Source organism: Hyaena hyaena, unplaced genomic scaffold, assembly GCF_003009895.1.
Source record: "Hyaena hyaena isolate Hyena2069 unplaced genomic scaffold, ASM300989v1 scaffold_852, whole genome shotgun sequence".
NCBI lineage: Eukaryota > Metazoa > Chordata > Mammalia > Carnivora > Hyaenidae > Hyaena > Hyaena hyaena.
The window spans coordinates 603041-619956 of record NW_024081485.1 but is presented as its reverse complement, the minus strand read 5'-3'; the positions used below and the strand labels follow the sequence as shown (position 1 = coordinate 619956).

General features: G+C 37.6%; 1 protein-coding gene across 1 annotated transcript; it reads right to left on the bottom strand.

Annotated features, from left to right (window-relative positions):
• Nucleotides 1-492: 492 nt before the first annotated feature.
• CCDC196 (coiled-coil domain containing 196) lies at nucleotides 493-16304 on the bottom strand. Its single transcript, XM_039219988.1, is given in 12 exon segments — nucleotides 493-683; nucleotides 869-888; nucleotides 891-926; nucleotides 8100-8241; nucleotides 8619-8678; nucleotides 9200-9283; nucleotides 9489-9566; nucleotides 11254-11304; nucleotides 12230-12326; nucleotides 14015-14167; nucleotides 14269-14472; nucleotides 16276-16304. Coding segments are annotated over 11 exon segments (873 nt in total). The 5' UTR covers nucleotides 14319-14472; nucleotides 16276-16304; the 3' UTR covers nucleotides 493-581.
• Nucleotides 16305-16916: the final 612 nt, after the last annotated feature.

The following is a 16916-nucleotide window of genomic DNA, read 5'->3' as shown; positions in this document are numbered from 1 at the left end:
AGCTTCAGGTGCTGTGGACTACAGATTAGAGGGGCTAGAAGAGGGAAACCAATTAAGAGGCTGTGGTAATCTAGGCAGGAAAGAGGGCCTGAACTAAAACAATGGTAGGTAGAAGATAGGAAGGTAGAAGATATTAAAGGAAAAGATAACTAGGAGGCAGAATCAACAGGGCAGTCAGACATGATTCATGAGAGAGTAAAAGAACTGTATGGCATCTAGTTTTCCTTATTTCGTGCCTACTTATGCTTTTTTGCTAGTGATGGATCTGCCCAGAATGAAACATCTCAGAGGTGGAGAGGAACAGCCTTTCATGGACTTGTTAACAACATACAATGTGGTTTGAACCTAGTCATTTCAAAATCAAAAGCTATCAAAATAATCAGGGACTGCTTTACAATCCCTAAATGACTAAATTTCTGACATGCTTAAGGTCAAACACCTAACTAGTATTTCCACCCAATTTGGTGGGGACAGAGTAAATCACACTAAAACAAAGTTTTGAGAGATTTTAATGAACTCAAATGGCTGTGCCTCGTCTTTAAATCTGTCCAAAGCAAATGGAGTGAAAGCCTTCTAATCCTTCAGAGCTTCATCTTCAGAAAAAAGATCCTCCCTCCTACATCATCAAACTGACTTCCTTTAGCTCCTTGTTGTTCTGTGTAGATTTTTGATCCCAGAATTCTCTACAACATAGAAGGGAGGGCGGGGGACCAAAAAACAATTAAAACATTAAGCGCCCCAGCACTCACTTTGCAAGTCTCCTAAAAATATTAAATTAGAATGTACTTTAACAAATGAATTCTAAAAATCTACACCCACTATCTATGCAAGCCTTTAAAATAATTTTGAAAATGAAAGTAGTTCTCACCACATTAGATTCGTTTATGGGGTAGTTGTTCCACCAGTAGTTGTAGTGCTCATAGTACCTGGTGGGAAACATTAGGAAAATGGGAGCTTTCTTGAGAGGAAAACAACAACGACAACAAAACAACACTTGGTTTTATTTTGAGTTGCAAGGCTACTAACATTCATCACACGCCATATATCATTGCATCACTGTAGAATGACTCTGGTATTAGCATTAATGTGGATTTTGTAATTGTTGTGTTAGAAAATAACTTCAAACAGTATTTTTAGAGTCCAAGTGGCAAACCTTTCTCTGCTGAGGGCCCATGTCCCACAGAGGGAAGAAAATCATTTGAGGATTACATGCAAGTAGAAACAATTTTGAGAGCCTACAAAACATACTTTTAATACAACTTTTATATGAAGAAATGGGATGATAAATGATATTCATACACACACACACACACACACACACACATATATATATACTTCAGATAACCCAGATAACATATTCCATAAAAAATGGCCAACTGTGGACAATGCAGAACAAAGAAAAGGTAAAGTGGCGGGGGGGGGGGGGTCAAAGAAAAGGAGGCAGGCAGAATGACAGGCATCCATGAAATGTTTGAAACATGCTTATACTAAAACATTATTTATCTGCAATTCAAATTTAACTAAACATCCTCTATTTGTTAAATATGACAACCCTACCCTAATAATCCTGCTGAGTTTCCTAAGTGTGTGTTATTAAAAAGTTTGGAAGCTATTGTCACTCATTGAAATAATCATAATATTAATAATGTACAGTTTATTTTTTTCAACCTTCAGAATTTATTTTTAGGAAGGAAGAATTGAATTTTCCCCCCGGACTTCTGTGGGGTTTTATAGGAAGTGAAAAAATGACTTATATTAGAAATTAACTTCATAACCTACTATTAGTTACAATAGTAACTACTGTATAGTGCTACTAAAACAGAAACCTATCTTTGACATTCAAAAGGTTCAAGTTGGGGTGCTTGGGTGGCTCAGTCAGTTGAATGTCTGACTCTTGATTTTGGCTGAGGTCATGATCCCAGGGTCATGGGATTGAGTCCTGAGTTGGGCTCGTGCTGAGCGTGTAGCCTACTAAGCTTCCCTCTCTACCTCTGCCCCTCTCCACTTGTATGTGCACTCTCTCTCTATAAAACAAAACATTACAGGGGCACCTGGGTGACTCAGTTGGTTAAGTTTCTGACTTCAGCTTAGGTCCTGATCTCTCGGTTTGTGAGTTCAAGCCCCACATTGGGCTCTGCACTGCTGGGGCAGAGCCTGCTTGGTATTCTCTCTCTCCCTTTCTCTCTGCCCCTTCCCCCTTGTGCTTTCTCTCTCAAAATAAATAAATAAACTTTAAAAACAAGACAAAATAAAATAAAATAACAAAACCCACAAGAGTTTCAAGTTGCCTTAAAGCTTTAAAAAGCCCATATTTAGGGGTGCCTGGGTGGCTCAGTTGGTTAAGCGTCCAACATTTGATGTTGGCTCAGGTCATGATCTCATGGTTCGTGAGTTCAAGCCCCACATCAGGCTCTGCACTCCCAGCATGGCACCTGTTTAGAATTCTCTCTCCCTCTTTCTCTGCTCCTATGCTGCTTGTTCTCTCTCTCTCTCTCTCTCTCTCAAAATAAATAAACCTTTAACAAAAAGCCCATATTTATCAAGGACCCAGATTTGAGCTAACTGTGTGTTTCCGCCCCTGTCTTCCAGCATTTTAGCTTAACACTACTATTTCCCTTTCAGCAGCACCTACTGGAGTATATTTCAGCCATCAGGAAGAGTAATACTAAAAGTGAAGTAAAGGTTAAAACCAGGAAGAATGACTTGCTTTGAGAACTGAGGGAGTTATAGAATAAATAAGGCCTCAAGAGTATTCATTTACCACCTCACTGGGCTTTCATCTGAATTTATAAGTGTAGCAAAATATTCACATCCAACCTTCAGCCTCTTCTCAAAAGAGCTCAAGGAAGTGGCAAGAGTGTGAGTTCGGTGGGGAGACGAGGTAGAGGGGAGGAGAGAAAGGAAGTCTGTCAGAACCAAATGTCTTATCATCAGTAATATTATTACTGAAGATAAACTTCCTCTTTAAACTACCAGCAGGCATGATGGGAAATTCAGCTGAACTGAAAGATTATTTCACGCCTGTGCTCTCTAAGATACATGGCTGCCAAAGGCCACGAACTGTTCTCTTGACTCTACAGAAGCTGGGGAAGGACTGTTACATACCCTGGGTCAAATTGGAATTTTACACTGGCGGGAAAGTAAATCCCTTCAAATGTGACCTGTGTCCATAAGGACTTCACTAGATATAAAATATTTTTCTCGTCTATAAGCCTAGGTGAGGCAGAATGCCAAACAGATTAGACTGACAAAGGTAATGTTAAAACCAGGGCCTCAAGAGAATTTGCAAGTATGGATTGCATAAAGTATAACAAACTAATAATATACTAATATTATACAGGATTGTATCTTGCCAACCAAATAGATCACACCACTGCAACACAGCCAACCAGGTGGACACAGGACAGTTTATGTGGGAGAAGGGATTCTTGTGCTCGCTTTGGCAGCACATATACTAAAAATGGGAGAAGGGATTCTTGGCCAAGAGCAGTGGGAGGAACCTTTTTTCTATTTGGAAATGCCTAGAACAGAAGGGCCTATACCCTGATTTGCTGGGAGGTGTGTCCAAAACAGCATTTTATCTTTTAAGACAGGTTTGTGAAATTCAATTCTTTTGAAACTAGAGGAAAATTAACCATATTTAGGAACATTATTAAGTACTTAAATTTCAAAGAATCAACACCTGGTACAATTACCCAACTCATTTTATAATTCAGTGTCCCAATTACCTGACTTTTCTGTGGCCGAAGTTTAAACAGTATTACAGAGGGATTGTGGAGGAAGTGGACAGTGCATGCATTTGGAATGGAGGGAACTCTAGTTCAGGGAGTAGAATAATAGGTAAGGATTGCACAGCAGAATACTGAGTTTAGTAAGGTCTAACCAAGGCTGCTAGTAATACACCTCAGTGTAACAGAGCATGGAAGAAAACAACAATAGTTTTTTTTTTCAATTTGATATATAAATGTAGCACATTTTGTCCTAAGGGTATTAGAAGGCCAATCTCTCCTTCATATTTCAGGTTTCCTGAATTACCACTATTTGTGGACTAGAAGCGTGGATGTGATTGGTGCCACCTACTGGGTTAAACGCAGAATTACAAACTGTCAACCCATTTTGAACTGTTTTCCTTATTATTAAACAAATTACTGTGAGTATGAGTCTTCATTGGGAGGATTATATATTAAACTGTTGATAAATTCAGATTTAAATCATAGCTTTTAGATGTGGATGAGTGATGAGATATCATATGCTTTTACACTGGCATTTTCTGCATATTCTAAGAGATGAACTTTGGGTATGGAGTCAAAAGCCTGGCTTCTCTGTACTAGTTTCTTGTCTTAATGATACCTACCCTATAGAGTTATTGTGAGCATTACCCAAAACCACATGTTTCTGATATGCTCTATAATACGTTTTGGCGGTCTTAGACAAAGACAAAGCTGAAACTAAATGACTTGCCTGAGTTATTTAACTGTTTAGCTTCAGAATAAGGACTTGAACTCATATATCTGACTGTAAACCCGGTGGTTTTCTATTAAAGTACTGTTTCCAAAAATTTGATGGTGAGATAATTTTGAGTGGCAACTGAAATAAATTTAGGACAAATAAATCTAGAACACGGCATTAAATATGATATAAATCACAGTGAAAAAAATTACTCCCTTTTCAATTCTTCAAACTTGATGGCATCAAGGAGAAAGTTTCAGTTTGGTGCTGGTTTGCTTTAAAACTCTCTACACCTTGCTAATCTCACTTCCTGAGAAAGATAAAATAGACCTCAGTCTTTAACATCTGGCTAGAACATCAAAATCTTGTTTTCAGTATATTTATTAAGTTTACCTTCTATAACAGAAAACTATTATTGGTTTTCCATTAAAAATAGTAATATTGGGGTGCCTGGGTGGTTCACTAGGTTGAGACTTGGACTCTTGATTCAGCTAAGGTCATGAACTCATGGTTTGTGGGTTCGGTGTAAAGCCGGTTCCGTGCTGGCAGTGCAGAGTTTGCTTGGGATTCTCTCTCTGTCCCTCCTCCTTCCCCTCTCCTTTCACCTCCTCCTCCTCCCCATTCATGCCTGCTTTCTCTTAAAATAAATAAATAAACTTTAAAAAATAATAAAATCATAATATTAACTTTATCTCTCAGAAATGTATTAACAAATTAAATAAGTCAATCTAAACAGAACATACTGAATAAAAAATAGACCAACTGACAGGGAAGTTGGGAAACACTGAGTGTGACCAAACCACCTACCTGTCATATCACTGTTGATAATGCTCTTAACATAATTACTTTAAAAAATCCCTCTATGAAGAAAATGAATGCTTCTTTTGTTTTCTTTTCAATAATCAAACAAATAAATCAACATAAACAAAATCTAGGACTCAGATTTCAGATCCACTAAGGCTCAAATAAACCCAAAGATTTTGTATTATGTGGGTGTTAGAAAATGAAACTGGCCTATAATCAGTGTTCAGTGAGTGCACAATCAATAAAACAGAGCAGTAATGGGTCACACATGCCTGTAGCTAATTTCATTTGTGGTAACTGGAAATTTAGTGCCTTATCACTTAATTCTCCAGAAACATAAAGAGGAGACAAGAGAAAAGAGGGTACTGATCTGTGAGCTGCCCTAGTCCAAAGTTCAAAGATTCAATGTTCTGCAAGCAAAGAAAAAAAAATCTCTGGAAGTTATTGAATCAAATGGAACCCTTCACTATTTACTAGTCTTAACTTGATTTGAATCTGGAGCTAAAAGATTTTAAACTCCTTAATCTAAGATCCCTCGAGATGACCTTCAGCTAATTTTAAAGTAAAACAAGGATCTGTCCTCCTCACACTCTTCTCCTTCATCTTTTAATATATGCCTTGATTGCTTTACATTGCTTCTGATTGTATTCTAGGTTCTTATTGGAGAAGAAAATCTCAAGCTTTCTGTTGTCCAATTCTTATCAAAGCAATAGTGAAAAGAGAAAAATATAAAGGGCGCTTAGGTGCCTTAGTCAGTTAAGCGTCCGACTTCAGCTCAGGTCATGATCTCACCTGAGATCTTGTGGGTTTGAGCCCCACGTTGGGCTGTGCGCTGACAGCTCAGAGCCTGTTTCAGATTCTATGTCTCCCTCTCTCTCTGCCCCTCCCCTGCTTATGCTCTGTCTCTCTCTGTCTCAAAAATTAGTTAACATTTTAAAAAAAGAAAATATATAAGTGGAACACTGGCTAAAGAATGGGTAGTAGATCCAGCCATCTAGATTTTGTAAATTTTATCTATGGGTCAAGTCAGACTAATAGAGTGCTGTCTACATGGACCAAATCACCTTGAACTGATCCATTGCTTTTTAAAATTTGCAGATTGATAATTTTTTATTAGATTGTGCTAATAATGATAAGAAACAGCCTAGGAAATTTAGATTCTGAATTCATTTTAGAAGTATTGTTGAGGACATTAGCTACTATAACATATGTAGAGTACCCCATTTCCATGGAGGAGAAATTTCTCTCTGGCCTCAGTGCTAGTAAAAGCTGGGGCACCTGGGTGGCTTAGTCGGTTAAGCGTCCGACTTTCGCTTAGGTCATGATCTCGCGGTTCGTGGGTTCGAGCCCCGCGTCGGGCTCTGTGCTGACTGCCGCCTCAGAGCCTGGAGCCTGTTTCAATCTGTGACTCCCTCTCTCTCTGACCCTGACAGCTCATGCTGTCTCTCTCTCTCTCTCTCTCTCTCTCTTCCCAGAAATAAATAAAACATTAAAAAAAAAAAAAACCAAAAAGTACTAGTAAAAGCTATATTTCTCCTGAGCAATTGGTTTATTATTATTTTGTGGACAATGTAAACCCATTTTTCAGGGAAATACAGAGCCAAGTTTGAAGCTGCTTCTACTAACTATGTATAGTACTTTCATTATGTATTTTTATGTTTTTACCTGGCTTTAACTTATTTTCTCTTTGACTTGACTTACTCAGCTATGTATATAATCTTATGTGCCATGTGTGATTTTATCATCTGTTCAAGCCCTTTATGGAATAAGATTGAGAAGAAATTAGAGATATACATATTGATACAAATACTAATAAAACATTGTCATCCTCTAACCATGATTTCTCACTGCATGTATCTTTTTAAAAATAAAGTTCAGGGGGGCGCCTGGGTGGCTTAGTCGGTTAAGCGGCCGACTTTCGCTTGGGTCATGATATCGCGGTTCGTAGGTTCGAGCCCCGCGTCGGGCTCTGTGCTGACTGACAGCTCAGAGCCTGGAACCTGTTTCAGTCTGTGACTCCCTCTCTCTCTGACCCTCCCCTGCTCACGCTGTCTCTCTCTCTCTCTCTCCTAGAAATAAATAAAGCATTTTTTTAAAAAAGTTCAGATTCCACACAGGAGCATCTGTACTAGGTATATGCTCCCATTCTTAAGAAGACTGGTGTATTCATGGGGAGTAATTTTATTATCATGTTTCACAATTACATATATTCCACATGTTCCTTTGTATATATTACATATTGTATGTCATTAATTACAAAATATATAATTTAAATTATATAAATAATTTAAAGTTAAAAATAGAGTTCAGATTCATGGATCCCTAAAAATTTAAGAACCCTTACTCTTGTCCCTCAGAAGTTAATCTTTCATTTTTTAAATGGTAAAATATACTATTTAGTGATGCCATAAATTCTTTTGAGTGGGGAGAAACACTGAAAATCTCAGAGAAATTGATTGGTGAAACTCACAGCCATTTTCAGATGGCTATCTCTTTGGCCTTCTGAAGTAGCAGAGTCTATTCCAATAAGATTCATGAGATCAAACTACAATAATTCCTAGGAAAAGGGAGGAAGTAGGGATGAAACTAATATTTTATCAGGTGCCAACTATGTATCAACTATAAATATGTACTTAGTCTTTACAAAAGAAAATTTCACTTCCTCCAGAGGAATCCTTACTTTACCAGAGCTTTTGAGTAAGAATAATAAGAGCGATAAAATTTATTATGTCACTACTAACATTTAATTTACTGTGTGCCAGGCATTGTGTTAATCACTTTGCAAGAAATGGAATTTTCAATGAAAATAAAATAAAACTTCAACCTGCATACCTATGATACTTTACCTCGAGACCCAGGAAGATTAAAATATGCTTGCTTTGGCTCCAAATTCTGCTGTAAGTACAGTGATAATTTCAGGTCATTGGCCTTCTGGTAGTTCTTCAAGGCTTCAATTCTCAGCTCAATCACTTTTCCATTAAAGTCACTCTACAAGAGAACATTTTCAGAACTACACATATAGTATTGGCTTCTCTAAAGCACCTGTTACCTGAATCCTTTTTACTCAGAAGTTTAAAATGATCCCATCATGCTCAGTCTCTGAAGTTGGGCAGAAAGTATTTGCAATTTCTCCTCATTTCAAATAGAACAAAATCAAGACTAAAGGAAAAGTATGTATTTATCTTAAGTTATTCAAAGTGAAGCTGGAGATAGGTCTCTGCAGTGATCTCCCCATGAGACATTTCTTTTAGCAGGATAATTGGTAATCCAGATGAGGGAATAGGGATTAATATTATGAAACTAAAAGACTTTATATTGTGTGAATTAAATTATATCCCATGTCCAACCTTGGAAGATCTTAGTACCTGAAGGGTGTTGGCTTGTTCCTGATACCTGACCCATTCCATTTTCCTCTGTTGCTTTTCCTGGTGGAAGAAAGAGCCTCTGGGTGACAAAGTAAATTGAGATCAGAAAGCAGAGTTCTCAAAATGCTGCAAAGACTTTATAGCAAAAGTACGGTGTCATAGATTTGCTAATAAATTGGTTTCAACTGCACAGTCCTTCTAGTAGTCCTCATCTGTACAATCCACGCTTTAAAAGCTACATGCTAAATGAATAGAATCCATTTTTATGAATAAGTTTGTTGTGGGAAGATTAGGTACAAGCATAATACTTCTAAATAAGTGTTCAAAAACAAATTAGCTATTCTTCTGCCACCACATAGTTACTTGTGGAGTTGACATTGTTGGTATAGTTTCTCCCACTTTTCCCTCATTAACATTATTTCCCCTAAACTTGCAATGTCACTCCAACTCAAATATAATATCCCAGAGGAAACAGATCTCCTATAAAACTTCTATTAGCTTCAGGAGCATACTGATACATTATCAAAAATTTCTAATCTATCAGCTCTAAAAGCCACTACCATTTAGAAAGATCACACTACCTTCTTTTTCTCTTTCAGTTTCTCTGCATATGATGTCTCCAATTCATTCTTGGCCTTCCTAGGTGATAAAGGGGTTTTGGGAACCTGGGATAAAAGAAGAGAGGTAAGGGAATAGAAGGTCCCAGGAAAGAAGTACAATGTCTCAGCCAACAGTAAATCCAATATACATATGCTCAAGGCCCAGATCCTGCCTATTTGCCTACCCAAATTAGCCTTGATTGTCAACAGGCTGTTTCCAGCAGTGTGGCCTCAACAACCTTGAATTCTAAGTAACATGTAGTCCACTTGCCTTCCCATCCTGCAAGTCTGCTTTGTTTTTTATCTGCAGTGCTTTTTGTTGATCACCAAGCTCTTCTGTGTTGAATGTCTGTAGAGAGACATTTTGGCAAAGCTTTAAATTAGTGGGAATTAGTGAGGGAAGTGGAAAACCAATGTAAGTCAAGGCTTTTGGTTTCTGCCAGTCAGCAACCTGTCAGGGTTTGACATGAAGTGTACTACCAAATGGGGTTCAAAATGGAACAAATCTTTCCATTTGGTCTCTTGAGTGTAACTTATAATAATAAAACCTATTAACTGTACCCTTATTATAAACTATCAGTACTGTAAGCTACTTACACATTTCTTTACTTATTTACAATACTCTACTACATTAAAAACAATCTCATTTAAGCCTCACAGAACTATTTTTATTTCCATCTTCTAAATGGGAAAAAGAGATTTGAAGAGGCTAAGTCATTTGTTTAGGGTCACATAGCTAGAAAAGCACAGAGCAGAAATGTGAACCAGATCTAATGGACCCTGAAGCCTATGTTCTTGACCACTGACCATACTGTTCGTCTCTCTCCATTTTTTTGCTGTCTAAAAATACAAGTAGGGAAAGCCAATCAAAAGCTGACATATATGGATATCTCTTATTAAAAAATCTTTTGGGAGCTTTGAAGAAGCTGGATTTTGATAGAGGAATTGTGCCGGCACATTTCCTATCACAAGGACTCAAAAACTCAAGAACTAAAACTGATAATTCACAGAACTGATTTGTAGCTGCCTCTGAGAAGTAGGAGCAGATCTCAGGTCAAGATGCAGGGCTTGATGGTATCCTGATTATTTGTGGAAAGTTAAGATGAAAAAAGCAGTCAGAGATCACACCACACACTGTTTATATCACAAGACACAATCTGTTCTTCTAATCTTCTAGTCTGTGAAAAAGCACTCAGATCCCAAGGACTTAGACTACAACGGAATTTTGACTCCCAGCAGGTTTCTCAGCAAAAGGCCCTACTATTACATGTTAAGCAATGGAGTGATTGTTACAAAATCATAGGAGGATTAGAATTAGGTACTTATTGATTCATTTATTCAACTTACATTTACTGATTGTCTAGTAGACAATGTTCTAAGCATTGGGCTACATGCTAAGGATTCAGAGATGAACAAAGCAATCAAGAAACCGGAAGAGCTTGTATTCCAGAGGGGGTCAGGGAGATAAGAAAAAGTAAAATAATAATAATAAAGTAAAAAATAATAAGCTTAATTATAAAAAGTGCTATGGAGGACATAAATAGTGTTATATAATAGAAAGTAAGGGAGAGGTGCCCTATTTTAGATGGAGTGAACAAGGAGGGCCTCCCTAAGGAGGTGATATTTAAGCAGAGGCCTGAAGGATGAATTTGAGCCAACCAAAAGAAAATAGTATTACAAGCCAGAGTAAAGCAAAAGCTTTGAGATAGAAAAGATCTGGGCATGTTTGAGAATCCATAAGGAGGCCCGTGTGGGTTGCACAAAAAGTAAGGGCAAGACTTCTAGGAGAGGAGAGAGGCAGGCAACAGCCACATTATGCCACAATAAGGAGCAGATATAAATGGTTTCCATAAGAATAATGACCTGATTTGATTGTTTCAAAAATATCACTCTGGTTGCTGTGCAAAGGATGGATTGGAATGAGGCATGGATGGAAGCAGAGACATAACAAAATGAGAATGGGGACCAGAGGAGAGGGAAGTTCTTTACATTAGAGTCTGTAAGACAATACTATCAAGAGATCCTTAGAGGCACACCTTGTTCCATAGCATCTCCATTTCCTTCTGAAGCATCTTGTTTTTCCTTTCCTGTTGGAGGGGGGAAAAACCCAAACAGAAACGTGTTTGTCCAGTCATGAAAGTGAAATTGGAAGAAATTATAAGTAATGAGGGGAGAGGGGTGGGGGCCTAGATATAAAGCAAACCTTAGAGGAAAGCAATAAATAGGCCTAGCTCAAAATTCAGGAACATAAGAGATGAGTTTGATGATGATGATAAAAAAAATAATAATGACTTTGAATAATAACTATAATTATGGTAATTATAGTATGATATCAGCAAAAATGAGTTCCTCACACAACACTTAAGATGTTCTGATCATACAGCAATTTCTCTGGGGCTTAGACCACTAACTTATAATTTTTAAGACCCTTTACCTTGTTGGTTTTTTAAAATCTTATGAGTCTCCTGGAGCAAACTATTTCTTTTATTTTGCTTTGGTATTTTCTATTCTTTTGAAATGTAAAGATTAATATGCTTGTATTACTAACCCCTAAATGAAAAGTTTTTAGGGGTGCCTGGGTGGCTCAGTTGGTTGGGCATCTGATTTTGGCTCCCATCATGATCTCATGGTTCATGAGTTCAAGCACTATGTCGGGTTCTGTGCTGGCAGCTTGGGGCCTGGGGCCTGCTTTGGATTCTGTGTCTCCCTCTTTGTATCTCTCTGACCCTCCCCCACTTACTCTCTGTCTCTGTCTCTCAAAAATGAATAAAAGTTAAAAAATTAAAAAGAAAAAAACAGTTTTTAAGGGTCAAAAAGAAATAGAATTTTTGCTAGCTAGTTTTGAGTTTGCCCAACATTTCTTCTGACCCCTTTCTAGATAAAGGAGATATGAGTATTGGTGCCTCAGATGCTAGAGATGAGCTCTCTGTCTTTCCATCCACATTTGATGGTAGTAATTGAATTGAGCCCTGTTTAGGAGGCAATTCCCTGGAGTGTCCACCAACGTCTTACCAGATTCTGCTTCATCTCCTCTGCTTCCTTAATGAGCTCTATGACTGAAGATTCTTCACTCCCCTTCCCTGCCATGATCTGCCTCATGATCTGTAGACTAGAATGAAGAGAAAGATATCATAAACCATAATATTTCCTAAAGGGTAAAATTAATATTCTGCAAACAGTCAGAAAGCACTCTATCAAGGGAGAGAGATGAGTGTTGAAATCACAGGAGTTACAGAATTCCTTCTGGACATATTAGGTCTCTATAGGTGACTTTATTCCCAATCTACATTTGCCTCAGCAATGTGTTCTCTAATGACTTTTGTGCTCAATAGTGCTCAAAACTTAGGCCTCCAACAGCCAGTGAGACTCTTCTTTACCCTTCCAAAAAAATATTTTGGTGTATGGCTTTTGAGGTAGAAAGGGTGAAAAAGAAGTTCAGGAAATCTGTTGCCTTCAGCATAAATCCCAGAATTATGTCCTTCCCCATCTCTGTTCATATTCCTTCGCCATACAAAAGACATTTGAGTTAGTTGGGGAAACCACTTATACCCTTATGGTAGCTCCCAGAGAGTCCAAGCCATCAAGAAGTTTCTAACACAATCTGAATCAATACCAAGTAAGTCAAAGGCTCTCTCTATTCTTTTTTTTTTTTTACAAATAGTTTATTGTCAAGTTAGTTTCCACATAACACCCAGTGCTCATCTCCACAAGTGCCCTCCTCCATGCCCATCCCCCCTCCCCCCCCACATCCATCAGTCCTCAGTTTTTGTCACCATTCAAGAGTCTCTCATGGTTTGCCTCTTTCCCTTTCCCCCACCATTTCCCCCCTTCTTCTCCCCCTTGTTCCTCAGTTAAGTTCCTCCTAATCCTCCTATACGTGCAAACATATGATATTTGTCCTTCTCTGCCTGACTTATTTCTCTCAGCATAACACCCTCAAGGTCCATCCATGTTGCTATACATGGCCAGATTTCATTGTTTCTCATTGCCATGTAGTATTCCATGGTATAGATAAGCCACATCTTCTTAATCCATTCATCAAAGGCTCTCTATTCTTAAAAGCATTAATTTATGTTTGTGTTTATTGTACTTTTTCCTCCTTAACTATAAGCAGAAAAGCAAGCCTTTGTGTTCTTTTGCCCTAAGAGCAGTTTATTTCTGCATTGTAAGCAGCTGGTGCTTGATCACCACTTTCTGTTTGGCTTTTGTTCTCCAAAAGTCAGAGCTCCCTGAGATGCTTCTCTACTGTAAGGGTAGAGAATGAAAGTAGACCTGTTAAGGTGAGATTCTCTGAGACTAGAAAGGAAACAAAGTTGATGGGTCCCAAGAACAGTGAGTGCCCTAGTTAAGAGTTGAGATCTTATCTGCCTGGCATATTAAAGAGACCAGACCCTAATCCAGAGGACTCCTAGACCCAGAAAGCTCTTCTATTTCACTGCTTCACATGGGAAGAGCAGATTATCTATCCTAAAGTGATTCCACAAACATGTATAAGGAGCTATCAGTGTAACCATGATAGACTGAAGATACTCAAGGTTCTTCTCTGTTTCTTGTGTGGACATTCTAGGGAAGAAGAGTTATAACTGTAGCTCCTTGAGATGAGGGCTGAGTTATATTTAATTTTACTAAAAGAAAATAAAGAATTATTTGCCACTGATTTTTTGGTTACAAATTCTTTATCTATTATAGCTAAATGTCTAAACCTTTTTTGAAAATGTAAATAATCATTGTTAATCCTATGGATTAAAGTTCTCCAGCTTTTTCCCCTCTAGGAAATACTGAGTAGGGAACCCTTACCTTCTCTGTTTTTCCTCCAAGTTAGACATCAACTTCTGGAATAAGAAATTGTTCTTATCTTCAAGAGGTTTTAGGATTTCTAGCAGTTCCTCCTTCCTTAACTTTAAGTCCTCATTCAATTCCTTCAAGTAGTTGTCATCTATTTTGGAACATCTGTGGGAAGAATAATATCTGCCTTTAGCCTAGGTTAATAATAGAGATTCTCCTTTTGCCTCTGGATAGGTACCACTTGGCATCTTTTGTTCAAGACTCACCTTGCTTTTGAGGGCAAGTAAGATCCTGAAGGGTTTGAACCACTTGTCATCTTGAAGGGAAATTTCTACTCTAAGAATAGAGAAGTCTTCTTGAAAATATGTGCTTTCTTGTTCCATTCAGTTAGGTCATCATTTTTCTGCTGCTGTTCTTGAAACATCTGTTGCATTGGACTGGTTTTAGCTACCGCTTGAGTCACAATGGCCCTAAGACCACAGAATTACCAGTGTCTTAAGTAACTCCAACATCAATGACAACTTGTTGACTGAAAATACTGTTAGATACATCTAATCAATTCTTGCCTTAGGTTGAACCAATGCCCAAAGCCCAAAGCTTTTTTTAGCCCAAAAACTGAAGTCTTAGATTGAATGGGATAGAATCAGAACACATCTATATTATGGAATTCCTAGAAACTGCTGACTAGTCAAAAATAACTCACTAACACCGTCTTCCATGCCAATTAAACTCAGTGAAATGTCTACTATCTACTATCCAGATTCTGTGAGTAAAGAAAATATAAATATAAAGACCCTTTACCTTCTGAGGGTCTTAGAAGAAGAAGAGAAAAACCTCTAAGAGATGTTTTTAAAGAATAAAGGCCAAATTGGCAAATATAAGGTATGGATATAATATTGAGTGATATATGAGCCAATTATCATTTTCCTATCTTCAAAGTTTGATATATTATAGGGCAAGAGAGAATAATACTGGACACATAGCAAGAGATAAAATTTGTGAAAAATCCATACTATCAGTATGTCCTACCACAGCCAGGCTTTTTCCTGAGAGACTATAATGTTACACTTACTTACAGATTCTGATTTGGCCTCCATTTTTTTCCCCCTTGCTAGAACCACATTTCTCCTCAACTAAGATCTCTGTCTTCATCTATGTAACTTAGTGAGCAGAAAATAACCCAAAGAGTTACACATTTGTTTCTTCATGCCCTTTAAACACAGCTCTGGGGCAATAGTTTTAGTGTTCCCAAATGTGAATTAAGTCATGTCAATTTCAAATATTAACTGAGCATTTCTGGGCATCTTCTATGGGCATCCTCCAAAGTAGAAGTTAAGAGTTAAGAGTAACTTAACCTCTTTGTGTTTTGGAAAACCTTAAAGGCAGAGTATTGTAGTGGAAGTAACACAAGATTTAGTTAGTCAGATCTCGGTTTGAATCTTTGCTTCACTGTGAGAAGTGAGCTAACTGTGAGCAAGTTACCAAATTCTCTGAGCCTCAGGTCCCATTTTTGTAAAAATGAGAATGGCAAATATAAAGGTTTGAATGAAAATTAAATATAATATTATACGAAGTTTCTGGCTTGTGTCAGGTGTTTACTTTTTTGTGTGTTTTTGGTTGGTATAGGTTTGGGGATTGTTTAATGCCCTAAGCAATATAAAATACAAAAAAAAAGGCTGATTTATATGAGGCTAATAAAACTTAAACTTCAGGACCCTTCATCTTTACAAAGGCTCCATACTTCATTTTATATCCATAATTTTATATTCTTTTTTTGGAAAGAGGGAACTCTCCAAATTAGATATACTTCAGGATCCAAAAAAACCTGGATCTGCCCCTGGTTGGACCTGATACATTATCTCCTATAAGGATCTTCTACAGCAAAACATCTCTTTAGTCAGTCTCTACAAATACTTTTTCTAAAGCAAACATGTGTCTCTTGTAAGTTTTGTATGATAGCTAGTATAATATGATATTAAATTAGAACAGTCATCTCAGATGAAGCACAATGTAATTCACACTGGTTGTCTTAAGAGTTCCCATGAAAAGTTTGGATTGAACGAGGGTGAGCAAACTAGTTAAAAGCAGGAACTTAGTTTTTTAGACTGTAGATTTAAGTGGTATCAAATAGTAGAGAACAATAATGACATTGATACTAAAGCATAGACTCTTTAAATTTCATATCTTAATGAATTTCATATTTTCATATCTTGGTTGGCAGAATAATGTTAGAATTTTAAAACACTTAATGGACAGGCAGCATCCCAGCTCACCTTCCTTTGTGTCCTTGCTTTCAAATGATTGAATGGGGAAGAACATTTGCTATTCTGACATCAGAATATGTTCTTTTCAGTAGCCAATCAGCACTTTTTATTGCCTAACATTCCACTGCCCATTTCTTCAAATTGGAATATGACTTCAAGAAGAAATTTGTCTTGTAATAATGTATACATTAAAAGATCTTAAAATAAAAAAACTAGCATTGAATGGGAATAATTGATAGACTACATCATCTCTGGGACCAGAGGTAGGGAGGGTGAAGCTATAGATGACCATTAGAAATCAAAAGGAGGGAAGTTGAACACTGATTTTTCCTGCAGTAGAAAGTTAGGTCATCTGTTGAGTGAGGAAGCATGATAGGAAATTTGGGAAGAGCAATGACTTGAGGTTTGGAATAGCACCTGAGTCACAGAAAAGGAAGCCAACCAGGCAAGAGTGCTAGGATCGCCAAGTAGTGCTAAAGGTCAAGGTGAGTTTGGGAGTTGCAGATTTGTCACGGCATGAATCAGCAGTTATACAATTTCTCCAGCAGTACTTGGCAAGATATAAGCAATAGTAGGGAGAACAGATGGTTGGTTGACTCTGAGCTGCAACTTGGCAGAATATATAAGCAGAGGTTCAAGGAGTAAGGGGG